Source organism: Lepus europaeus, chromosome 5 (genome assembly GCF_033115175.1).
Source record: "Lepus europaeus isolate LE1 chromosome 5, mLepTim1.pri, whole genome shotgun sequence".
In the NCBI taxonomy this organism is placed as follows: domain Eukaryota; kingdom Metazoa; phylum Chordata; class Mammalia; order Lagomorpha; family Leporidae; genus Lepus; species Lepus europaeus.
This window is the reverse complement of record NC_084831.1, coordinates 21,002,409-21,026,389: the sequence shown is the minus strand read 5'-3', so window position 1 is coordinate 21,026,389 and position 23,981 is coordinate 21,002,409. Positions and strand designations below refer to the sequence as shown.

General features: G+C 41.9%; 1 protein-coding gene across 5 annotated transcripts in view; it reads left to right on the top strand.

Moving 5' to 3' along the window:
* The window catches only part of EYA3 (EYA transcriptional coactivator and phosphatase 3), a 107,916-nt gene that overhangs the window by 41,668 nt on the left and 42,267 nt on the right, over nucleotides 1-23,981 (top strand). For 2 of the 5 annotated variants that reach the window (XM_062190752.1, XM_062190751.1), the window contains exons 4-7: nucleotides 1,638-1,717; nucleotides 8,608-8,674; nucleotides 13,303-13,439; nucleotides 21,228-21,365. In XM_062190752.1, the coding sequence (XP_062046736.1) occupies nucleotides 1,638-1,717; nucleotides 8,608-8,674; nucleotides 13,303-13,439; nucleotides 21,228-21,365 (422 nt within the window). Of the gene's footprint in view, nucleotides 1-1,637; nucleotides 1,718-8,607; nucleotides 8,675-13,302; nucleotides 13,440-21,227; nucleotides 21,366-23,981 lie in introns of those variants that run through there. The other 3 variants (XM_062190754.1, XM_062190753.1, XM_062190755.1) reach the window with 2 other exon arrangements.

Here is a 23,981-nt window from a genome sequence, read left to right as displayed (position 1 = left end):
GCCATCACCTGCAGTGCTGGCATCCCACATGGGTGTCAGTTCCAGTCCTACCTGCTCCACTTTCGATCCAGCTCTCTGCTATGGCCTGGGGAAACAGTACAAGATGACCCAAATCCTTGGGCCCCTGCACCCGTGTGGGAGACCCGGAAAAAGCTCCTGGCTCCTGGCTTCAGATCAGTGCAGCTCCAGCCGTTGTAGCCATTTGGAGAGTAAACCAGAAGATGGAATATCTCTCTCACACTCTCTCTCTCTCTCTGCCTCTTCTTCTTTCTCTGTGTAACTCTGACTTTCACGTAAATAAATAAATCTTTAAAAATAAATAAATAGGCCGGCGCCGCAGCTCAATAGGCTAATCCTCTGCCTGCGGCACCAGCACCCCGGGTTGTAGTCCTGGTCAGGGTACCGGATTCTGTCCCGGTTGCCTCTCTTCCTGTCCAGCTCTCTGCTGTGGCCTGGGAGTAAAGTGGAGGATAGCCCAAGTGCTTGGGCCCTGCACCCGCATGGGAGACCAGGAGAAGCACCTGGCTCCTGCCTTTGGATCAGCACGGTGCGCCGGCCGCAGCGGCCATTGGAGGGTGAACCAACGGCAAAGGAAGACCTTTCTCTTTGTTTCTCTCTCTCACTGTCCACTCTGCCTGTCAAAAACGAAAACAAAAACAAACAAATAAATAAATAAAGAGCCACTGTCTGAAACCTGGTATTTTTCTATTTTCCTGTAGAAGTTTGGAAACAAAGTGACAGAGTTTTGTTGCACAGAGTGACTGTAATAAATAATAATTCATCATATATTTCAGAATAACTAAAAGAGTTTTTAAATGTTTCCACTACTCCAAAAAATAAAGTGTGTGAGGTGAGAGATATGTTAATTAGCTTGTTTTCATCATTCCTGTATTAAAACATCAAAGTGGCCGGCACTGTGGCACCGCAAGTAAAGCTGCCACCTGCAATGCCAGCATTCCTTATGGGCGCCGGTTCGAGACTCAGCTGTTCCACTTCTGATCCAACTCTGCTGTGGCCTGGGCAAGCAATAGAAGGTGGCCCAAGTCCTTGGGCCCTTGCACCAGCATGGGAGACCCAGAAGAAGATCCTGGCTCCAGGTTTCAGATATACCCAGCTCTGGCTGTTGCGACCGTTTGGGGACTGAATCAGCAGATGGAAGATCTCTCTCTCTCTCTCTCTCTCTCTCTCACTCTCACTCTCACTCACTCACTTACTCACTCACTGCCTCACCCCTCTCTCTCTCTAACTCTGTCTTTCAAATAAATAAATAAAAACACATAATATGGTACCTCGTAAATATATATACAATTTTTTAAAAAAGATTGACAGGACAGTGTTTTAGATATTGTGGATTTTTTCTTTTACCATAGAAAATTTTTAAAGAAAACTTTGACTTGCCTGTGTGGCTTCCCTGTAGTTTCCGAGAAGGGATGTCAGAAAGAACAGTGGGGTGCTGAGGGTTCCAGTCCTGCCCATAGCTCTTTGCAAGCAGTTGCTAAACACCAAGAATAAAGATATCATGAATATTTACCTTATTTCTTACTTGTGTATCCTGGGAGGCAGTGGATTTGATCGCATCATTTTTAGCAATGCAGTGAATTAGTCAGAGGCTAATATATTCATTTTGGTTCTCCTAGTCCAGTAAGCAGCCCGGACACCAATGATCAGAAACCTGAAACATCAAGCCTTGCTTCAAACCTTACCATGTCGGAGGAAAGTAAGTACCATATTCTGTACCCAAATCAGGAGGCTTTGCTATCTGCTGTTCTGGTATAATTGGTTTTCACTGACTGCCTTTGTGTCCCAGAATTTCCAGAAGGCTTTCGTGTGTGTGTGTGTGTGTGTGTTCATCCTTGTGCTCTCCCAGAAGCTTTACTAAACATATCAGCTGAGAAAAAAAATTGATGTTGGAATCTGCTTATCCAAAAAGTCACATCTGATTTTATTTCTGTTTTGAGGATGGGCATTCTAAAGGTACTAAAGCCTTACTCAGGATCAGAAAAGTTTGTGAACCAATCTGGAGGACTTGATATTTTCTTTGCCTTCCTAATAAAACCAAATGATCCCAACCATCAATCTCCGCCAAGAAATATAAGCAGTCCCCTGAACCCAGGACTGCCGGGAGGCCCTGAGGGAGATCTGGCTAAGTAAGATCAGCTCTGTACACACCAACTCACACTTTCCTATATAACAGTTATAGTTATGCATCAGACCAAAAAAAAAAAAAAAGTTGTTTTCTTCTAGAGACATAGGCTTTATCCAAAATGCCCACTTACTCCCCAAAATTGCCTCCACAGGCCAGGCAGTACCCCCTGAAATTAAATATATCTTTCCATATTTTATCACACACTTTAAAAGAACAGATTTGGTATTAGGCAGTTGTTTGGGGAATATTTCTTAAGATAACTTTATATGTTCTCAATGTAATAAAAAAAGATGTGAGTCAAAAGCAAACAAAAGATATATTTTGAGTTCTCTATGTTATTTCCTCAAAAGTGATTCTGTTCCCGTGGTTATCAGACTTTCAGTATACATCTGGAATGCCTGTTTGTAAAGTGGAATTCTAACCTCACTTTCAGAGATTATTATTCAGTAGCTCCAATGTGGATGATGGAGTTGCAGTTTCAAGAAGTTATCTAGGTGATTCTGGTACATATAGGGAACTGTCCATACTGAGGGAAATGGCTCTAGTTAATGAAGCATCCCACTAATTTCTAGAATATCTCATTCATCCCTTAAAAAAAAAAAAAAAAAAACTATTCCTTAAAATCTACTTTGGGGACTGATGCTGTGGTGTAGCCTCTATCTGTAGCGCCAGCATCTAGTGGACTCCAGTTTGAGTCCTGGCTGCTCTACTTTTGATCCAACACCCTGCTAATGTACCTGGGAAAGCAGCGGAGGATGGCCTAAGTGTTGGGCCCCTGTACCCACGTGGGAGACCTGGAAAGAAGTTCCTGGTTCCTGGCTTCAGCCTGGCCCTGGCCCTGGCCCAGCCCCAGCCATTGCGGCCATTTGCATTTGGGAGTGAACCAACGGATATAAGATCTCTCTGTCTATGTCTCCCTCTTCCTTTCTGTAATTCTGACTTGCAGATAGATAAGTAATCTTTTTTTTTTTTTTAATCTACCTTTTTGAACTTGAGGACCAGAAGTAAATTGAATCTTCTTGCTTCTTAATCATTTCTCTTCCTTTTTCCCATCAAAAATTCTAGTTCCTTTTAAGTCTATAACTGTATCTTCACCTACTTTTCATTTTTACCTTTGATTCCCCCCCCCCCCTTTTTTTTAAGATTGATTTATTTATTTGAAAGAGTTAGGGATCTTCCATCGGCTGATTCACTCCCCAAATAGCCACAGCACCCTCCTTTGGGTCTCCAACATGGGTGCAGGGCCCAGGCACTTGGGCCATCCTCCACTACTTTTCCAGGTGTACCAGTAGGGAGCTGGATCAGAAGTGGAGCAGCCAGGACTTGAACCAGTACCCATATGGGATGCCGGTGCCGCAGTCTTTACCTGCCATGACACAGCGCTGGCCCCCATTCTGTCCTTTAAAGACTAGATTCCCTCTGTTTCTATCTCCATCCAAACTTTTATGATTGTTGGTAATTTTAACATTCTGTAGGTGACTTATCCAATACCCATTCTTCTTGTCTTCATTTTCCTTCTTACCCAGCATAGATTCTCTAGTCCTTTATTACTATTAGTCCCTTACATATTCCTTCAGTAGTTTTGTCCTTTGTACTCTCTTCCCCAAACTTCAGTCCTAATTTAATCCAACTCTCCTCTTTTTCCATAAATACATACAAATAGCTAAACATTACTGGATAAAATTATGTATATGACTGTTTATGCCTTGTCGAAAGCAATAATGGGGGTCGAGTTGGCACTCAGCACACTTGGGAATGCTACTGCATTTCCCTAATGAGTTTTGCCTTTTAGTATTTCATTTCTTTTCTCAAAGTACCACTATTTACTCACCTTAACTGAGTGATATGCTCTAAGATAAAAGCTGTCAGTGACGCAGAAGTGTGGCACGGTGCTTAGAATGTTGCTTGGGATGCCCACATTGCATATTAGAGTACTTTGGTTCATTTCCCACCTCTGCTTCTTTCTTATGCACACCCTAGGAATCAGCAGGTAATGGCTTCATCACTTAGGTCCCTGCCACCCATGTGGGAGACCTGTATTGAGTTCCAGGTTCCTGATTTCAGTCTGGCCCAGCCCCTACTCTTGTGCTTTTATGAGCATTTAGGGAACGAACCAACGAATAAGAGATCTCTCCCTCCCTCCATCTCTCTCTCTCTCCCTTTCAGATAAGTAAATACAAATTTTAAAAAGCTATCCAACAGGAAACTCCCTTATCATCCTACTAAGAAATCTTCAAATCTACTTGATTTTGTGGCCATGTTTCCTTGCTTCCTTCTTCTCAGAATGAAAGTAGTATTCTTATTCCTGTCAGATAGTAAGACCTTTCATTTATGCTCTGTATCCTTCCCCAAGAGCTTTGGTACTGTAGTTATCCTACCACCACTCCAGCATCATGACATTCCTCTCTTCCTGTCAATAAAGAGACATGTTCTGGGGCTGGCGCTGTGGTGCAGTAGGTTAAATTCCCGGCCCGCAGCTCCGGCCTCCCATATGAGTGCCGATTTGAGTCCCGGCTGCTCCACTTCCAATCCAGCTCCCTGCTGATGTGCCTGGAAAAGCAGCAGAGGATGGCCCAAGAAGAGGCTTTTGGTTCCTGGCTTCAGATCGGCTCAGCTCTGGCTGTTGTGGCCATTTGGGGAGTGAACCAGTGGATGGAAGACCTGTCTCTGTCTCTCTACCTCTCTTTGTAACTCTGTCTTTCAAATAAATAAAATAGATTAAAAAAAAAAAAAAGAGGGAGAGAGACATATTCTGATATCTACCATCTTAAAACAAACAAAAGACCCCTTTGAGTCCACATCTCCCTTTAGTCATAGACTTTCTCTTTGTTCCATGACTTTCAGAACCTCTGAAACAAGTTGCCCTCACTTGCTTTCTCACCTCCTATTTATTCTTTTTTTGTGTGTGTGTGACAGAGTTAGACAGAGAGAGGGACAGAGAGAAAGGTTGTTCTTCCATTGGTTCACCCCCAGATGGCGCTACGGCCGGAGCTACGCCGATCCGAAGCCAGAAGCCAGGTGCTTTTCCTGGTCTCCCATGCGGGTGCAGGCACCCAAGCACTTGGGCCATCCTTCCCGGGCCACAGCAGAGCTGGACTGGAAGAGGAGCAACCGGGACAGAATCCGGCGCCCATATGGGATGCCGGTGCCACAGGTGGAGGATAACCAAGTGAGCCACGGCACCGGCCCCCCTATTTATTCTTCAGCCCTCTGAAATTTAGCTTTCATCTCCACTCTTCCAGTGAAACTGATTTTGTCAAGGTCTTCAGTTACTTTCTTTCTCTTTATTTGAAAGACTGAGTAACAGAGGGAGAGGCAGAGGCACAGAGAGAATCTTCCATCCTTGGTCCACTCTCCAAATGGCTGCAATAACCAGGGCTGGGCCAGGCTGAAGCGAGGAGCCAGGAGTTTCTTCTGGGTCTTCCACATGGCTGCAGGGCCCAAGTACTTGGGCCATCTTCTGCTGTTTTCCCAGGTGCATTAACAGTGAGCTGGATCAGAAGTGGAGCAGCCAGGACTTGAACCAGCACCCCTATGGGATGTCAGTGCTGCAGATATAAGCTTAACCCAATATGCCACAGCACCAGCCCCGTTACTTTCATAATGCCAGTTCTAGTAGACATTTTCCCATTTCCCCCTCTTCATATTCTCTTGCTACTTTTTCTTCTTTTCTGTCTGAACTCTGAATGTTGATGGACCTCGGGGCTTGGTTCTAGGCTATTGTCTTTTTCTCTTTTTGGCTCTTCCCACCCACTACAGTACTTTAAATAACATGTATTATTAATGAGTTCCAAATTTGTATTTCCATTCTAAATTCTCCTCTGATTTCATTTGTATATCAGACTGCCTTTTGACAGCTCCGCTTACATGTCTGAAAGTCATGCTTAGAATGTGTGACAAAGAGCTTTTGATTCCTTTACCACCCCCCGTCTTCACCCCATCAAATTTATTCTCCTAAACATGCTTGTCTTAGGAAGTGGTAAAACTATCCTTCCTGTTGCTGAAACTGAAATGCTAGTATATAGCTCATACTCATTCTCTGTTTTCCTAATTCCCTTCATTCAAATCTGTCAGAATAATTCGGTAGTTTTACCATCAGGGCCTATGTCAAGGTCTTTGTATCATCCCCATTGTTACTACTCAAAGTACATTACTTACAGCAGCCTCCTATTGTATAACAGCAAATAAGGCCTTGCCTCTTCATCATCCTTTTATGGTTTCCAAATACTGCCAAGATCAAGGCTCATTCATTGTTGTTGTTGTTGTTGTTTTTTGACAGGCAGAGTGGATAGTGAGAGAGAGACAGAGAGAAAGGTCTTCCTTTTTGCCGTTGGTTCACCCTCCAATGGCCGCTGCGGCTAGCGTATCTTGCTGATCCGAAACCAGGAGCCAGGTGCTTCTCCTGGTCTCCCATGTGGGTGCAGGGCCAAAAGACTTGGGCCATCCTCCACTGCCTTCCCCGGGCCATAGCAGAGAGCTGGCCTGGAAGAGGGGCAACCGGGATAGAATCTGGCGTCCCGACCGGGACTAGAACCCAGTGTGCCAGCGCCGCAAGGCGGAGGATTAGCCTGTTAAGCCACGGCGCCGGCCCCCATTCATTGTTTAGAGGAGTAAAAATTGATCTCCCAAGATATTTGTTTGATTTCCTTCAGGATTAAATTAAATTGGAGGAGGAAGAGGGTTTAAAGCTTTATTTATTTATTTATTTATTTGAAAGGCAGAGTTAGAGAAGGAGAGAGAGAGAGAGAGGTCTTCCATCTGATGGTTCATTCCCCAAATAGCTGCACCAGCCAGGAGCCAGGAACTTCTTCTGTGTCTCCTACATGGGTGCAGAGGCCCAAGTACTTGGGCCATCTTCTATTGCTTTCCCAAGCACATTAGCAGGGAGCCAAATCTGAAGTGGAACAACTGGGACTGGAACCGGCACCCATATGGGATGCCAGCGCTACAGGCGAGGCGGTGGCTTTACCTGCTATGCCACAGCACCAGCCCCCAGAGCTCTTTCATTTGGACCAAAATGATAATAGATTAAATATGATCCTTTATTTTCCAATAATTAACTTTTTAAAGACCTCTAACAATAACGTTGGGCCACATCTTCTATGGTAAGCTCATAGGTGTTGATTTGTCTTACTCTTTTTTTTTTTTTTTTTTGACAGGCAGAGTGGACAGTGAGAGAGACAGAGAGAAAGGTCTTCCTTTTGCCGTTGGTTCACTCTCCAATGGCCGCTGCGGCCGGCGCATCTCGCTGATCCGAAGGCAGGAGCCAGGTGCTTCTCCTGGTCTCCCATGCGGGTGCAGGGCCCAAACACTTGGGCCATCTTCCACTGCCTTCATGGGCCATAGCAGAGAGCTGGCCTGGAAGAGGGGCAACCGGGATAGAATCCAGCGCCCCAACTGGGACTAGAACCTGGTGTGCCGGCGCCGCAAGGCGGAGGATTAGCCTGTTAAGCCACGGCGCCGGCCGATTTGTCTTACTCTTGGGCTTATGTTGAACTTCGTCGATTCTTGACCTGGAATCCCTTTTTGAATCAGGCACTTTTCAAGGAACTTAACTAGACATAAAGTTTCCTGGTTAACTGTCATCCCTGTTCACAGTAGAGCTGCCTCCTTCATGTATATTGAAGGAAGTTCTTGAACATTCAGGAGTCTTGTGGAAGGTCTTTATGAGGTATCTCCATCTACAACATAAACTGAGACAGTGCCTAATGATAGGATTCAGCTACCTGTCAAACTTGTGACCAGCATTTATAGCCTTTATTTCAGATATAATCACAAGAGTTAAGCCTTTGCAACAGCTGTGCCAGAAGAAGTTAATGGGAGTCAAGAGGAGACTAGCTGGAAAAGTCCTTACTTGATCACATGTCAGAGCATCACATCAGTTTCTCTAGTCTGTCTCTGCTTCACCAAACCTCAGCCTTTCACCATACAGTGGAAAAAATAGTAGTAGAGAAGTGTACCTGGGCCTGTTCTGCTGCTGTTGTACACAGCACGGTTTTTTCATGAGATTGGGTTTCTCCCCCCAGATCTGTGTCTCTGCAAGTCATTCTTATGGCCTTCTACTCTGCACAGAGTGAGCACCCATAGAGTGAATAGACTGAGGAAGCATAATGTTGTTTACTCGATGAAGATCTTGGTTTTTCAGTTTGCGTGGGAACACAACCGAGAGCTTAGGAGGCTGCCTCGTCTGTGGTTGTGGACTGGTGATGGGTGAAGGTAGAGAGCAGTGGGCTCCAGCCTTCAGGTCTTCTCCATACCCTCACATTCTCCATTCTGCTGTCTCGGAAAGTCTATGTGCAGATCTATAAAGACAGAAATGAAATATTTTTAACTGCATAGTCTGTCTTTTATATCCAAGCTGTATTATTTTAATTAATTTTAAAAAATCACAGTGAACTGTAACATTTTATCATTTCATTTTTGAGATGTTCTAACTTGTTTTGCCTTTATCTTTCTTTCAGTTATGACATGCACCGATTACATCCCTCGCTCATCCAATGATTATACCTCACAAATGTATTCTGCAAAGTAAGTTGAATAACTGTTTCCAAAATCTATACGCTTTTCCTCTAGGTTCACTGCAAAATTTAATTTGATATTTAACTTTCTAGCTCTCATTCTCTCTGTCTTTATTTCAATTTTTTATCTCCTCTCAATATAGTCTGTCCTTTTAAAAAGTTGGTGATTGCATGGACTAGATCATCATTGTTACACAAGAAGTTACTCTAAATGAGTCATCATTAAAATTGCAAAATCATGTTAGCAATCAAGGCATATTACTGATTGACCTCTGATCATTCTCTCTTTCCTGTACTTTGAGAAGACACATCTACAGCTCAAGCTGGCCCTAGACTAGGATGTCTCAGCCTAATCTGTGTTCTTTTTCTTGTTTGGGAATGTCCTTAGTGTGGAATGGGACTTAGTTAGACAGGTTTGATGGGTTGAAGTTACTAAAAAGAAATATTTGGGCCTTCATAGGGTAAGATTAGCATTTAACATCAATTAGATTACTCATCTTCAAGATGGGTAAGTGTAGAACTATGTGTATACCAGGTCACCAACTGTGCATTAATAAAGAGTGGACCTGTGTATACATAGAGATCTATAAGTGTGTTTATTAAACCAAGATATATTCTCATGCACTTAAAAATACTTGATACATAAAGAAATTGGTGGAACTGGTGTTGTGGCACAGCGGTTTTCCAGCTGCTGTACTTCTGGTACAGCTCCTTACTAATATACCTGGGAAAGCAGCAGAAGATGGTCCAAATTTTGGGCCCCTTTACCCATGTGGGAGTTCCAGTCTCCTGGCTTTAACCATTGTGGCCATCTGGGGAAATGAACCAACAAATGGAAGATCTCTGTCTCTCCCCCTCTCTCTGTAGCTCTTTCAAATAAATATAATAAATCTTTAAGGGGAAAAAGAAATTGGTAACAGAGATAAGAGATGTCTGTGGAGCTGCTATGAAAACAAAACCTTATTCTACTCATTTGTACTTTTTAAATATTAAAAAATAAACTAATTTTTAAAATCAACTCAATGATTTCTCCAAATTCTAATCAAGTATTAACATTAATGGTGTCTTTAGGCCATAGTCACACAGTTTTCTTCTGTGAAATGGCTAAACCTATTTTCTAGGATCAGTATGAAAAAATTAGATACTAAATGTGAAACACATTTGAGCTTTGAACTATAAAGCATGAAAAAAGAATATTAGATTTTTTTTTTTTTACTGGCAGAGTTAGACAGTGAGAGAGAGAGAGAGAGACAGAGAGAAAGGTCTTCCTTTTTCCATTGGTTCACCCCCCAAGTGGTACGGCCGGTGCATTGCGGCCTGCACGCTGCACCAGTCCGAAACCAGGAGCCAGGTGCTTCCTCCTGATCTCCCACACGGGTGCAGGGCCCAAGGACCTGGCCATCCTCCACTGCACTCCCGGGCCACAGCAGAGAGCTGGACTGGAAGAGGAACAACCGGAACAGAATCCAGCGCCCCAACTGGGACTAGAACCTAGTGAGTCACGGCGCCGGCCAAGAATATTAGATTTTTAACATCTGGAAATTAACCCATTTGAGGTCAGTAAGATTTTAAATCATTTCCTTGTGACTTGAGTAACAACTGTAATCTGAGCTATCTGCCAGAACTCGGATCTGGCTAAGAATCGACATTATCAGATTCAGTGTCAGAGTCTGCTGAGATGTGAGTGAATATGTCACATATATTCATTCATTCAGAAAGTATTTAGAGGCTGGTTGTTTGACCTAGCATTTAAGGTGCCAGTTAGGATCCCCATATCTCATGTGGGAGTGCCTGCATTTGATACCCACTACTGGCTCCTGACTCCAGCATCTGACTATCAAAGACCCTGGGAGGCATCAGTGATGCTTAAATAATTGGGTTCCTGCTGCCCTTGGAGAATTGGATTGAGTTTCTGGTTCCTGGCCTCATCCCAGCCCAGCCTCAGCTATTGTGTGCATCTGGGGAGTAAAACTAGTGGGTAAATTTTACAGAGAGAATCTCATTTTAAGAAATGGAGTTGGGACCAGTGTTGTAGTACGTGGGGTTAAGCTACTGCTTGCAATGCCAGCATCCCATATTGGAGAGCCAGTTTGCATCCCAGCTTCTCCAGTTTTGATCCAGCTTTGTACTAATGGGCATGGGAAGGCAGCAGCAGATGACCCAAGTAATAGCCCCTATAACTCATGTGGAAGACCAAGATGGAGTTCCTGGCTCCTGGCTTTGGCCTGGCCAGACCTGGCTGTTGTATCCATTTTGGGGAGTGAATCAGTAGGTGAAAGATCTCTCTATCTCCCTCTCTGTCTCTCTCTCTTCCCTTCCTCTTCCTTTCTCTCTATCACGCTGACTTTCAAGTAAGTTAATAAATCCTTTTTTTAATGCTTATTTTTAAAAAAAAAAAAAGATTATTTATTTGAAAGGTAGAGTTATAGAGAGGCAGAGAGAGAGAGATCTTCCTTCCACTGGTTCACTCCCCAAATGGCTTCAGTGGGCGGAGCTGCACATGGGTGCAGGGACCCAAAGAATTGGGCCATCTTCTACAGCTTTCCCAGGCCGTAACAGAGAGCTGGATTGGAAGTGAAACAGCCAATTCTTGGACTGGCGCCCATATGAGATGCCGGCAGTGCAGATGGCTTTACCCACTATGCCACAGCGCCGCTGTCCCCTCTTTTTTTTTTACTTATTCATTTGAGAGAGTTACAGAGAGAGAGTGGTTTCCCACCCACTGGTTCAGTCCCCAAGTGGCTGCGACATCCAAGGCCTAGCTTGGCCGAAGCCAGGAGCCAGGAAACGCCTTGTATCTTAATTCAGACCTCCTTCCCACTTATCTGAACCATTACATTATAATCACTTAAAAAAAAAAAAGATTATTTATTTAATTGAAAGGCAGAGCTACAGAGAGGCAGAGAAAGAGAGAGAGAGGGAGAGAGAGAGATGTTCCATCTGCTGGTTCACTCCCCAAATGGCCACGATGGACAGAATTGAGTTGATTCGGATCCAGGAGCCAGGAGCTTCTTCTGGGTCTCCCATGTGAGTACAGGGGCCCAATGACTTGGGCCTTGGGCCATCTTCTACTGCTTTTCCAGGCCATAACAGATCAGGCCAGATCAGAAGTGGAGCAGCCGGGACTCGAATTGGCACCCATATGGGATATCGGCACTGCAGGCAGCGGCCTCACCCACTATGCCCAACACTAGCCCCTATAATCACTTTGCAACTAGATCTCCATTTTCAGTTTCTCCCCCTTTGAACCCATTTTACAAAATATGAGAAATTAATTGCTATTTAAGAATAGTCTGATCTTTTTACTCTCTTAACAGTAATTTCAGTGGCTCCCAGTTGTTTTAGATTTGTCTGATCCCTTTTTGCCTAACATTCAATGTCTTCGCTATCTTTTCTTTCCTCAGTTCACTACTTACTTTCTCTCCGTATATTTCCCTTCACACCATCTATGCTTCTTGGAGGCTGAAGCCTTGCTCTGTTGGCCGAGAATACCCTTTCTTTCCCATTTCTGTATACTTTTTCTGCTTACTTCACACGCCATTTTGTAGCTTTCCTTTATTTTCTTCTTTCCTTAACACTGAAAAATAAAACTTTTCTGCCTTCTATACCCCTGCTCCCTGTATTTTGTTGTGATGACTCATGTGGTACTTACAGCCCTTTTTTTCAAAGTATGATATAATTCACCAAACACAATAACTAGTCTCTAAAAGTTCAGTGCAACAGCACAGATGAACTGACAGATCAGCTAATCAGTGTACAGTCCCAAGGGGTTTCCTGATGGCCTCAGACCCCTAGCTATCCCTGATGTGGTTGGTATCAGTGAGTGGCAGTGTGCTCTGACTTAAGTATCAGCGGGGAGGTGAGTCCTGTCTAGGATTTATTTATTTGTCAACCTGGCTCCTGTTTTGTAGGTTTAATATAGGGGCTCACTGCCTGTTTTCTGATTCGGTTGCTTGCATTTTCTCCTCTAGCCTCATCCCTTTTTCTGGGTCTCAGCTTTCCTCTCAGAACATGAGTTTGACCAGGGACATGGATGGGTAGTGAGAACCAATTGCAGTCCTATTCTGTACAGTTTTCTGATATTTTAGGGTTTTATTCTATATATAGTAGACAAAAGGACATAAGCTCCTTACTTTTTTTAAAAGATTTATTTTATTTGAAAGAGTTACAGAGAGAGGTAGAGACAGAGAGGTCTTCTATCCGCTGGTTCACTCCCTAGGGTTCACTCCCTAGATGGCCACAATGGCCAGAGCTGCGCTGATCCGAAGCCAGGAACCAGGAGCTTCTTCTGGGTCTCCCACATGGGTGCAGGGGCCCAAGGGCTTGGGCCATCTTCTTACTGCTTTCCCAGGCTATAGCAAAGAGCTGGATCAGAAGAGGAGCAGCTGGGACTTGAACCGGCGCCCATATGGGATGCTGGTACTTCAGGCCAGGACTTTAATCCGCTGCGCCACAGCGCCGACCCTGAGCTCCTTACATTTCACATAGAGCCTTGCATGTAGCACACCACAGATGTTTGTAGAGCCTGAAAGGAGAAAGGGGTCCTACTTTGTGATCATAATAGGAACATTTTACATGAAAGATTAGTGTCCCTGTTGCTGATTCTTTGCTGTTACTTGCTTTCTTGAATTTTTCTAGACCTTATGCACATATCCTCTCAGTTCCTGTTTCGGAAACTGCTTACCCTGGGCAGACTCAGTACCAGACACTGCAGCAGTCTCAACCCTATGCTGTCTACCCTCAGGCAACACAAACATACGGACTACCTCCTTTTGGTAAGGCAGCCTATTGTAAGCTGTTTCTAAGAATGTTGATTTCATACCTAGAACCTTCTGTCTTTTCCCAAAAAGGAAAGGTGGCTGATTAGGAAGCTGAAGGATACATTGTTCTTCGTAGAGCATTTGTTGAGTTACAGTGTGTTGAAATTGACCAATTTCTAACATCACGCTTGATGCAAGTGATATAAAATCAGGGTTTTTCAATATTCATGTGTTATCCACCGAAAGTTAGCTCTTTCCAAAGTATTAAGTCTTGACTCTGAAGCTTAATATCTTTGGCAAACTGAGGAATTACTGTTGACTTGAACTTAACAACCTTGTATACATGATTGGATGAGCATAATAAACATACTTTGAGTTAGTCTATTTCTTGCTAAAACCAGGTAGTTAATATCCTAATAGAGTTTGCCTCAGTGTGTGTGTGTGTGTGTGTGTACGTACATAGATGTGCACACTGATTTCTCCTCCCCCCCATTCCTTCCCTTACCTGAAACTGATAAAAGATTCTGGTGAACCAAAGAGTCATCTTAGGATGGGGGAAATCCCCAATTTTCTGTAACCTAATCCTATTCATAAGGAATTCTTATTGGTTTTAAGTATCTTGACATGATCTGTAAATTAGAGTGGTTTACAGTGTGAGGTTCTTTGGGTACATGGTATCTCACTGGTTTTCTGTGTGTAATAAATTGACAGATATGTATAGTGAGCTTTGTTGCTCCTTCTCTGCTTTCCTAGAACTGGTGTCAGAAAATTGAGAGAATATAGAATTATTTTTAAATATGCAATGTTAATAAAATTATATCTTTTTATTTAAACAAGGTAGGAATTAGAAAAATTTTTTGAACAGATTGCCACAAAATTCTGGGTGTATTAATGTTGTCTGCTTTGGGTTTCTATATTCCTATTTCACCCTGGCCCATTTGGTGAGTCTTTTATGATAGTAACAGTTTCCTTACTTTAGGCTTGTTAGCATTCTTTAACTACTCGTAACTACCAAAAACAAAATTAGGGGTTATGTTTAATGATAGTAATAGTTAATAACTGTGAGGAAAGGGAAACTCAAACTCCCCATTTGTACATCCATGTCTGTGCCTATTAGTATCAGCCAGTGTACCACAATCTCTTAACCATTCAAGACTGAATAATCCATGTTAAACACTCTATAATAGTTAAAAAAAAAAAATCCTTTTGGAAGGAAAACCTTCTCTGAATATGTTTGTGTGTTTTTCTTTTTGTGACGACTAAAGCAAATTTTTCAGGAGTCGCCTGGCTAATCATAGGTTACCAATTGTTTTCACTTTTTTTAACATCCATTTCAATTTTTATTGTTAGTAAGTATAAACCCTTTATAGTGTTGTTAATCAGTTCATCAATCTGCTGTTGAATATTAAATAATATGCTTATTACCTCTGAACTCAGTTTATGGGATATCTAACATAATGCCCTGGCAATGTGGATTTTGTGGTATCTTATGATTGTTTCATTTCCCTTGTATTAAAAAAGAAAGCTCTGTAGGATAAATAGATCTCTGTTAAAAACAGCATTTCTATTAGAAAGATATTTTGGTAATAAAAACCTCAGTCTGTTTTTGTATAATATTTGAGGGCAAGAGAGACTTTTTTTAGTAAATTCTTCTATCAGTAATTCATAGAGAAAGATCATCATTAGCATAATTTGACTTTGTCATATATGAGACCTGCTAGAGAGAGATTTAGATTCAGATGATATGAACAATAGATATGGCATATTCTCAGATTTTACCAGAGAAATTTAAGAGATGTTTGCTATGCTTTCAAAGGTGACTGTGTTTTTTAAAACCATTTTCTTGTGTCTTAACACTTGGCCTTTTTATTTATTTGTTTGTGTTGTTTGTAACCAATTAAATATCAGAAAACACTTAATTTCTTTCTTTTGAAATCAAGGTTTTGGTACATCTTGTTATGTTAATACTGCCTCTTTTTGTATTGCCTAGTCGGTTATTTCAGATAATTAGAGCTTGGAACACATCATTACAATAACATTATCTTCTATTTATTGAGTGGTTATCATAGCAAGCACTATGCTAAAAATAAGTACTTCACACTTTATATTATTATCTCATTTAATTCTCAGAACAATTATAAGAGTAGTGTGTAGGGCGCCAATGTTGTGGCTTAATAGATAAAGCTGCCGCCAGTGATGCTGGCATCACACGTGGGCACCTGTTCGAGTCCCAGCTGCCCCACTGCTGATCCAGTTCCCTGCTAATGGCCTGGGAAAAGCAGCAGAAGATGGTCCAAGTACTTGGGTCTATGCTGCCCACGTGGGAGATGTAGGTGAAGCTCCTGTCCTAGCCCAGCTCTGGTCATTGTGGCCGTCTGGGGAGTGAACCAGCAGATAGAAGATCTCTGTCTCTCCCTCTCTAACTCTGCCTCTCTCAAAAAAAAAGTAAATAGCATTATCATTTTTTTTTAACTTTTATTTAACAAATATAAATTTCCAAAGTACAGCTTATGGATTACAGTGGCTTCCCCCATCCCCATAACTTCCTTCCCACCCACAACCCTCCCATCTCCCGCTCCCTCTCCCATTCCATCCACATCAATTCATTTTCAATTATTTTTATATACAGAACATCAATTTAGTATAAAGTAAAGACTTCAGCCTTATCATTTTTAATAGATGAAAAATCAGAAACTTAGTTAAATCGCTAGCCTAAGGACATATACTTAGTAATGCCTGGCATAAGAATTGAATCCAGTTCTGTTTAGTTCCAGAGGGCCTCATAAATTTAGGTCTTAATCAAAAAGGTAGTTTTAGTTGAGTTTTAAATTAAAAACCTTCCCCCTCTTGGAGAAAGAAGAAAAAGCTAGAAGAAATTTACAAAGGCTATGTTATGAGTGATCTTTAAAGTAAAGGAATATCAGTCATATTTTCCATGCGAGGTGGGTTGGCAGAAGGGGGTTAGAGGTTTAATTTCTAGTGATCCTCAGGATTAGGTGAGGGAAAGGATCCTTATCTGTTTTTAGGGGTCATAAAAATATGCCCTTAGCTGCCACTGATCAGATTTATTTTAAAAGAACTTTAATGTGAGATTGAAGATTTGGCAAAATATATTAAGAACCTAAGGATGGGCTGGCGCCGTGGCTCAACAGGCTAATCCTCCGCCTTGCGGCGCCGGCACACCGGGTTCTAGTCCCGGTCGGGGCACCGATCCTGTCCCGATTGCCCCTCTTCCAGGCCAGCTCTCTGCTGTGGCCAGGGAGTGCAGTGGAGGATGGCCCAAGTGTTTGGGCTCTGCACCCCATGGGAGACCAGGAGAAGCACCTGGCTCCTGCCATCGGAACAGCGCGGTGCGCCGGCCGCAGCGCGCTACCGCGGCGGCCATTGGAGGGTGAACCAACGGCAAAAGGAAGACCTTTCTCTCTGTCTCTCTCTCACTGTCCACTCTGCCTGTCAAAAATAAAAAAAAAAAAATAAAAAAAAAAAAAAAGAACCTAAGGATGTTGATTCCCTTTTCCTCAGTAAGTTTAGTTCTGGTAATTCTTCCTATGGAACTATGTAGAGATACTTAAATTTTATTAAATTTATGTATATAAATTTATTAACCAGAATATTTACTACAGCATTATTTATAGTAGGGAAAAAGGGAAGCAGCCTACATATTAGATCAAAAGATGTGTGTTAAATGGCAGTGTACCCATAGAATTGAAAACTTTGTAGCCATTATAAATTGTGTTAGAGTCTTGAGCAAATAGTATTATTCATTGAAAAAAGCAGTATGTAAAACTGAAAGCACAATATATAATACCAACTTAGTGCTTTTAAAAATATGTGCACGGGACCGGCACTGTGGCATAATGGGTTAAGCTGCTACCTACAATGCTGGCAGCCCATATAGGCACTGGTTCGAGAACTGGCTGCTCTGGTTCTAATCCAGCTCCCTGCTAATTGACCTGGGAAAGCAACAGAAGATGGCCCAAGTAGTTAGGCCCCCGTACCCACATGGGAGATCTGGGTGAAGCTCCTGGCTCCTGGCTTCAGCCTGGCCCAGCCCTGGCCATTGTGGTATTTTGGGAAGTGAACCAGTGGATGGAAGATCTCTCTATCTTTCCTACTCTTTCTCGATCTGTAACTCTGCCTTTAAAATAAATAAATATTACAATATATATGTATGTGCACAGAAAATAATTTGGAAGAAAGAATGTGGATTTTAACAGTACTGAAGGCACTGCAGATTTGATCTTAGTTACCACAGATTTGTACAAAGCAAGGATACAGTTCCAATATGAACAAGTTTAAGTTACCATAGTTGCATGCAGAAGAAAGAACAACCTGTGTTTTTTTGTGGTAAGAATGTATGATTTTTTTCTTTGTACTTTCTATATTTTCCTAATTTTCTATAATAAATATCTTCTTTTATAAATGGGAAAAATACTGAAATTTAGCTACAGTGTACTGTTAAGTCAACAAACCAAGATATGTCCCTTTTTCTAGGATTGGTATGCATTTCTATTTCTAATCAAACTAATCTACAGATCTACTACTCTGGTTAGTGTGGGTAGTGGCTAACCAACAGAAGCACTTGTACTGGGAAACTTTGGTAGAGTTTATTATATGATCCCACCTGGGGCATAAGAAGGATAGACTTCTTTTCCCATTGGTAGGCCAACAGTTGCTCCACAGCAGGCTCTGGGTGCTTAAGAGTACTAGAAGCTTTGCAGTTGGAGGCAGAAAGTAACGCACTAAGAGTTTGGAAACCAGGGTTTGATTTTCTCTTTTGCTATAGGTAGTAGTACAGTGAAGTCAGAGCATTTGATCATGACATCTATTATCTGGAATTCTGGGAAGTGTGCTTTTAGGAGAAGATATTTACGTGCCTAAAGAGCAAGCCACAGTGATGCTAGTAGTAGTGTCCATATTGCCTTTTATTCCTGTGTTCCTCCTAAAATAATAATAATCAAATACCTGCTTTGTATTTCTTGCCAGGCATTCAAAAGTAGCCATTCTCCTACTTCTCTTGGACATTTGTGCCCTAATTTTTGACCTTAAATACAGACCAGTTTTTTATTTTTTAATTTTTTATCTGTTTGTTTGTTTATTTATTTATTTATTTTTGCCATGCAGAGTTAGTGAGAGAGAAACAGAGAGAGAGTTATAGACAGTGAGAGAGAGAGAGAGAGAGAGAAAGGTCTTCCTTCTGTTGGTTCACTCCCCTAACGGCTGCTACAACTAGCGCTGCGCTGATCCGAAGCCAGGATCCGGGTACTTCTTCCCGGTCTCCCATGCAGGTGCAGGGACCCAAGCACTCGAGCTATCCTCCACTGCCCTCCCAGGCCACGGCAGAGAGCTGGACTGGAAGAGGAGCAACCGGGACTAGAACCTGGGTGCCGGCGCTGCAGGCAGAGGATTCGCCAAGTGAGCCACGGCACCAGCAAGAAGGACCAGTTTATAGACACTTTACAGTTTGAAACTTTCAGAAAATATGTTAAATGAGACTAGCAAATGCTTTCTCAGTTGACTATTGTTATTAATAAGGTATTATTTCAGTACAGTGAAATAATAAACATTCACAAATCCAATACCTCGGGGTTTAAAACTTATTTGGGAAAAGGAATCACATTGATTACAATAAATTTAGACATTGTGACATTTAAATGATGGTTTTCTTACCAAAAAATGTGATATACTACCACTAAGAATAATGGCACTGATGTGCACGTTTCACATCATAAATAATTAGAACATGACATTCCCAAATATTTTATTGTGTTGAAAATCAAACATAGCAAGGACCTTAGCTCTGATTAACCTGGACAAGACATGTAAATGATCATGAACTAACAGGAAGGGATAACCTCATGATTCATGTTAGAGATGATACTGTTCCTCAGTCTCCTCAAATAAGTTCTTTTGTGTGGTTAATAACAAAAGACTATGACATTTTCTTTTTTAATGCATTAAGAGTTTGGGACAAAGCAGTTACTGTGTCCCATTGTCAAGATCTTAAGATTTTCACATCTCTGTTTACTGTTCTTAAATTTACGTAATAAATTTGACAAATCTGAGTTGCACTGCTGTGTCTTGGTGCCCTGGTGAAGCAAAGATCCTCATTACCAAAGGATTGCACTTTGTATTGTGCGTGTTGATTGACTAGAAATTCCTTATCAAATTAGGAGTAGATTAAATGAGTTAACGTTGAATTTGAAGCCCTGGTTAACCTTAACATTGATTTTGTACAATGGAATGTGTTTGTTGCACTTTCTTAGATCAGATTGTCTTCTTAGCTACACTGGTCCAACAACCATAGCTATTCACAACACAGTAAACAAGTGGGTATTCCATATATGTGCCTTACATAGCTTAATTATGCACATAGTATTTCCCTTATAAAAATATGCTTAAGCTGTCACAAAAATAAAGCTTTGTTTATAGCTTTCTGGTGTATTGGAAATTATAAGGGAGGTACAGCCAGAGATGGAAGATTATCAAGAAGTGATATTTCACAGAGAAAAAATAAATATAAGAACAACTATTATTGGCCGGCACCGCAGCTCACTAGGCTAATCCTCCGCCTGCGGCGCCGGCACACCAGGTTCTAGTCCCAGTTGCTCCTCTTCCAGTCCAGCTCTCTGCTCTGGACTGGGAAGGCAGTGGAGGATGGCCCAAGTGCTTGGGCCCTGCACCCCACGGGAGACCAGGAGGAAGCACTTGGCTCCTGGCTTTGGATCAGCGCGATGTGGCAGCCATTTGGGGGGTGAACCAACAGAAGGAAGACCTTTCTCTCTGTCTCTCTCTCTTTCACTGTCTAACTCTGTCAAAAAAAAAAAGAGAAAGAAAGAAAAGAACAACTATTCTTGAGTTCTATTTGGTACTACTATGTTTTCACACAGCACAATAGCTCTGCAGGTATCTCTGTGATATGTGTAGTACAGCACTGTGTTGATCTTTTGTAACAGTAAATCTGAGAAAACCTTAATGTGTGTTCACTGTTTCCTCCCTACTAAGAAGACAAGAAAGAATATGAATACACTATCTGTGAGGCAGATCTATAGGTTCTTTCATGGAAAGATGCCTCTCAGAGGTATTTTCTAGGAAAGCAAATTAAGAAACAGTATGTGTAACATGATCCCATTTTTATTAAAAAGAAGATGATCCATAAATGCATAAAAGAAATTCTGGTAACTCTTCTGCACACTGTCAATAGTGCTTAAGTCTGACTATTGGAATTATGCATGACTTCATTTTTAAGTTATGTATTTCCAAAATGTTTTTAATTTGTAAAAATAAGCCTGTCTTCCTTAATCAGAAGAAACAAAGGTAACAACAATAATCAGTGTAAGATAACAGAAGTATTTAATACATTTTAGAAAAAATTTGCTTGTTTAATGGGTAAGTGAATTTTAAATATTATGAGAATGTCTCCCACCTTGACAATTCAGATAAATGTTTTTTATCACTGCACATGAATGTCAGGCACTCTTTATGACAAATAGTCCAGTTGGGTGTCAGAAGCTCATTTTCTGAACCCTGCTCAGTTCTCCCCAGCCCTTGAAGTGACCTTACACACATACCACTGTTGGGATTTTGACAAGATTTTGTTTTCATGGCCCCATCCCCTAATTCTTCGAAAGTGTATTTGCTTGGGGTGTATTATTGATGGGAGACTTAGTAATTTTCTCTTGCAAGCAAATTTGCAGTGTTTTAAGATTTCGATTTTGAAACTACTGGCTGATATTTGAAAGCATAACTCTGCTCCTCAGTCCCAGTGTGTTGTTTGTAATTGGTCCAATTTATCTGATTCAGGTGCATTGTGGCCAGGTATGAAACCTGAAAGTGGTTTAATTCAGACTCCATCTCCAAGTCAACACAGTGTTCTTACCTGCACTACAGGGCTAACCACAAGCCAGCCAAGCCCAGCACATTATTCTTATCCCATTCAAGGTAAATAGGCATGGTTGTGTGTATGTGTTTTTAAATTGTTGTTCGTTTTTAATCTACCTGTGTCTCAAAGTAAACTGGGTGATAAAGGAGCTCTGTCTTCTAAAATACAGGGGGTGATATTTGCATTTCTGCATGCTTTTTGTGTTAGGTAAAATAGACCCAGAGGTATGGCTTATAAGTAATTTAGCCTTTGAATGTGAGCAGCTCAATAAAATTGAAGGCTTCCCTTTTGCATGTTGGTGTCCAGAAAGTCCCTCTAATTTGGTTCTGGTCTGATCTGAGTGGCATTTTGTCCTATGTCTGAAGACTCCATGGTTCAGAATCTTGCTGACTCCCTTAAAGTGAATTGTCAGAGTGGAATGTGTGTTGCGTGCTGCTTCCTTGCTATGGCTTTGTCACAGCTATACCCCGTTTACTACTTGCATTTCTTTTGATCAATAAGTTTGTTCTTGTTTCTATTTCAGGATGAAAAGCATAGCATTAAACATAAACTTTTTAAAACAACCTTAACTTCCTGAGTTTTTCCTCTGAAAGGTTAGAATTTGACAGGGCTTTTAGGAAAGAACTCAAAAAGCACTACGGAATTACTTGCCTACCCTTCCAAAATTAGTAAGGCAGTTTGTCAGTACTCTAGGCCCAGAGTTAGTGTCCATGTACCAGGCTTCTCATCTGCCTCCTTTATTCAGGTTTATGCCAACTTTTTAATTTTATTCCTTGTAAAATGGGCACTAGAAGAATGAGTGTGGGATTACAAAAACCTGTCTGTGGGCCAGCGCCGTGGCTCAACAGGCTAATCCTCCGCCTAGCGGCGCCGGCACACCAGGTTCTAGTCCCAGTCAGGGCGCCAGATTCTGTCCCTGTTGCCCCTCTTCCAGGCCAGCTCTCTGCTGTGGCCCGGGAATGCAGTGGAGGATGGCTCAAGTGCTTGGGCCCTGCACCCACATGGGAGACCAGGATAAGTACCTGGCTCCTGCCTTCGGATCAGCGCGGTGCGCCGGCCGCAGCGTGCCAGCCGCGACGGCCATTGGAGGGTGAACCAACGGCAAAGGAAGACCTTTCTCTCTGTCTCTCTCTCACTGGCCACTCTGCCTGTCAAAAAAAAAAAAAAAAAAAAAAAACCTGTCTGTGGTACTTTTAAGGTATGAATGAGGGTGGTGAGAAAAAAAAAATACATGGATTAAATAAAGTGTTTCAATTTTCAGTTTTAAATGTTTTCATTTAAATTATCAAGAATTAGTCTAAGGCCTTGCTCTAAGCCACCTTTACATCCTGTTGTTACTGAGTCTCTCCTTATTTTCCTTTCTTTCTTTGTGCTCTCCTGCTTCTTTCCTTCTAAAATGGGAGCAAAGTATGAGGGAAAAAACTTAAGGCTGTGTCTTCTCCACCAACCCCCTGTCATTGTTATGGTGTTTTTCTGGGTTGATAGGCCTTTTGGTCCCAATGACAGGCAAGTCAAGTGCCAGGGGTCCCTCCTAGACAGATACAGCTGGGCTGTGAAAGAAATGCAATGATTCTCTTGTTCTTAGCCCTCTGCCAAGGGTTACGACCTGTCCTCTGCACCCCTCTACCTCGATCCTCTGCAGTTGAATCCTGAGTTTGAGGAAATGATGGCTATACCACTTCTCTCCTTGTAACACAAAAGTCACTGCTTCCCTGGGGTCTGTAAGGACCCTTTGCCTTAGAAGGATCATGAAAATATTTTTCACAAGTCACTAACCACTATTCTTAGCTTAGATAAGAATACATGTTCTCTTTAGGTCAGTTACCTTGGTTTCCTCCATTTTGCTGTTTAGGATAATTGCCGCTCCTCATTAAGTACTTACTGTGCTTTCAGCATTGTGCTAAGCAGTGGATAGGTGTTAGTTACCTAATCTTCACAACAACCCAATGAAGGGAGTTGATAGAAACCATTTTACTGATGTGGAGCCTGAGGGACAAAAAGCCAAGTAACTTATCCTAACTCACTAAGTTTGTAAACAATTAATTCAGCATTTGAAATAGGCATTCTGACCCCAGGACATAATTGTAGCAATTCTCCCATATTTGAGAATCTGTGCTAACAAAGTCCAAATCCTTTTTTTCTTCCCCTTTTCTTCTTAGGTTAACCTATTGGTCCATTTTGTTGTCCATTAGCACTTTGGCACAGAGTAGAAATTAAGGCAGAAATTAACCATCAAGTTACTGATTTTTGCTATTTATTCTGAAGAAAAATTTTATAGACAAACAGTTGACTAACATGATATGTGGGTATTACTACTGCATTTGAATTACCTGGGTTTGCTACCAACACTCGCCTTGCCTTGACACTCTGTTTCCTTTAACGTGGGTAGTAACTCAGCTTCCAGGGCTGCTTCCTTATCCTTGTGTATTGATTTTATAAACTGGTCAAACAGCAGCACCCATTCTTCCCAATCCCAAGCATGATGCAATTGGCAGCAGCCATCTTTCCTGGAGAAGTTAGAGAAATTATCTAAAAGCCAAATTCCACTTTCGGGGTTTTGTTTTGTTTTGTTTTGTTTTTTTGACAGAGTTAGAGAGAGAGAGAGACAGAGACAGAGAGAAAGGTCTTCCTTCCGTTGGTTAACCCCCCAAATGGCTGCCACAGCCGGCACACTG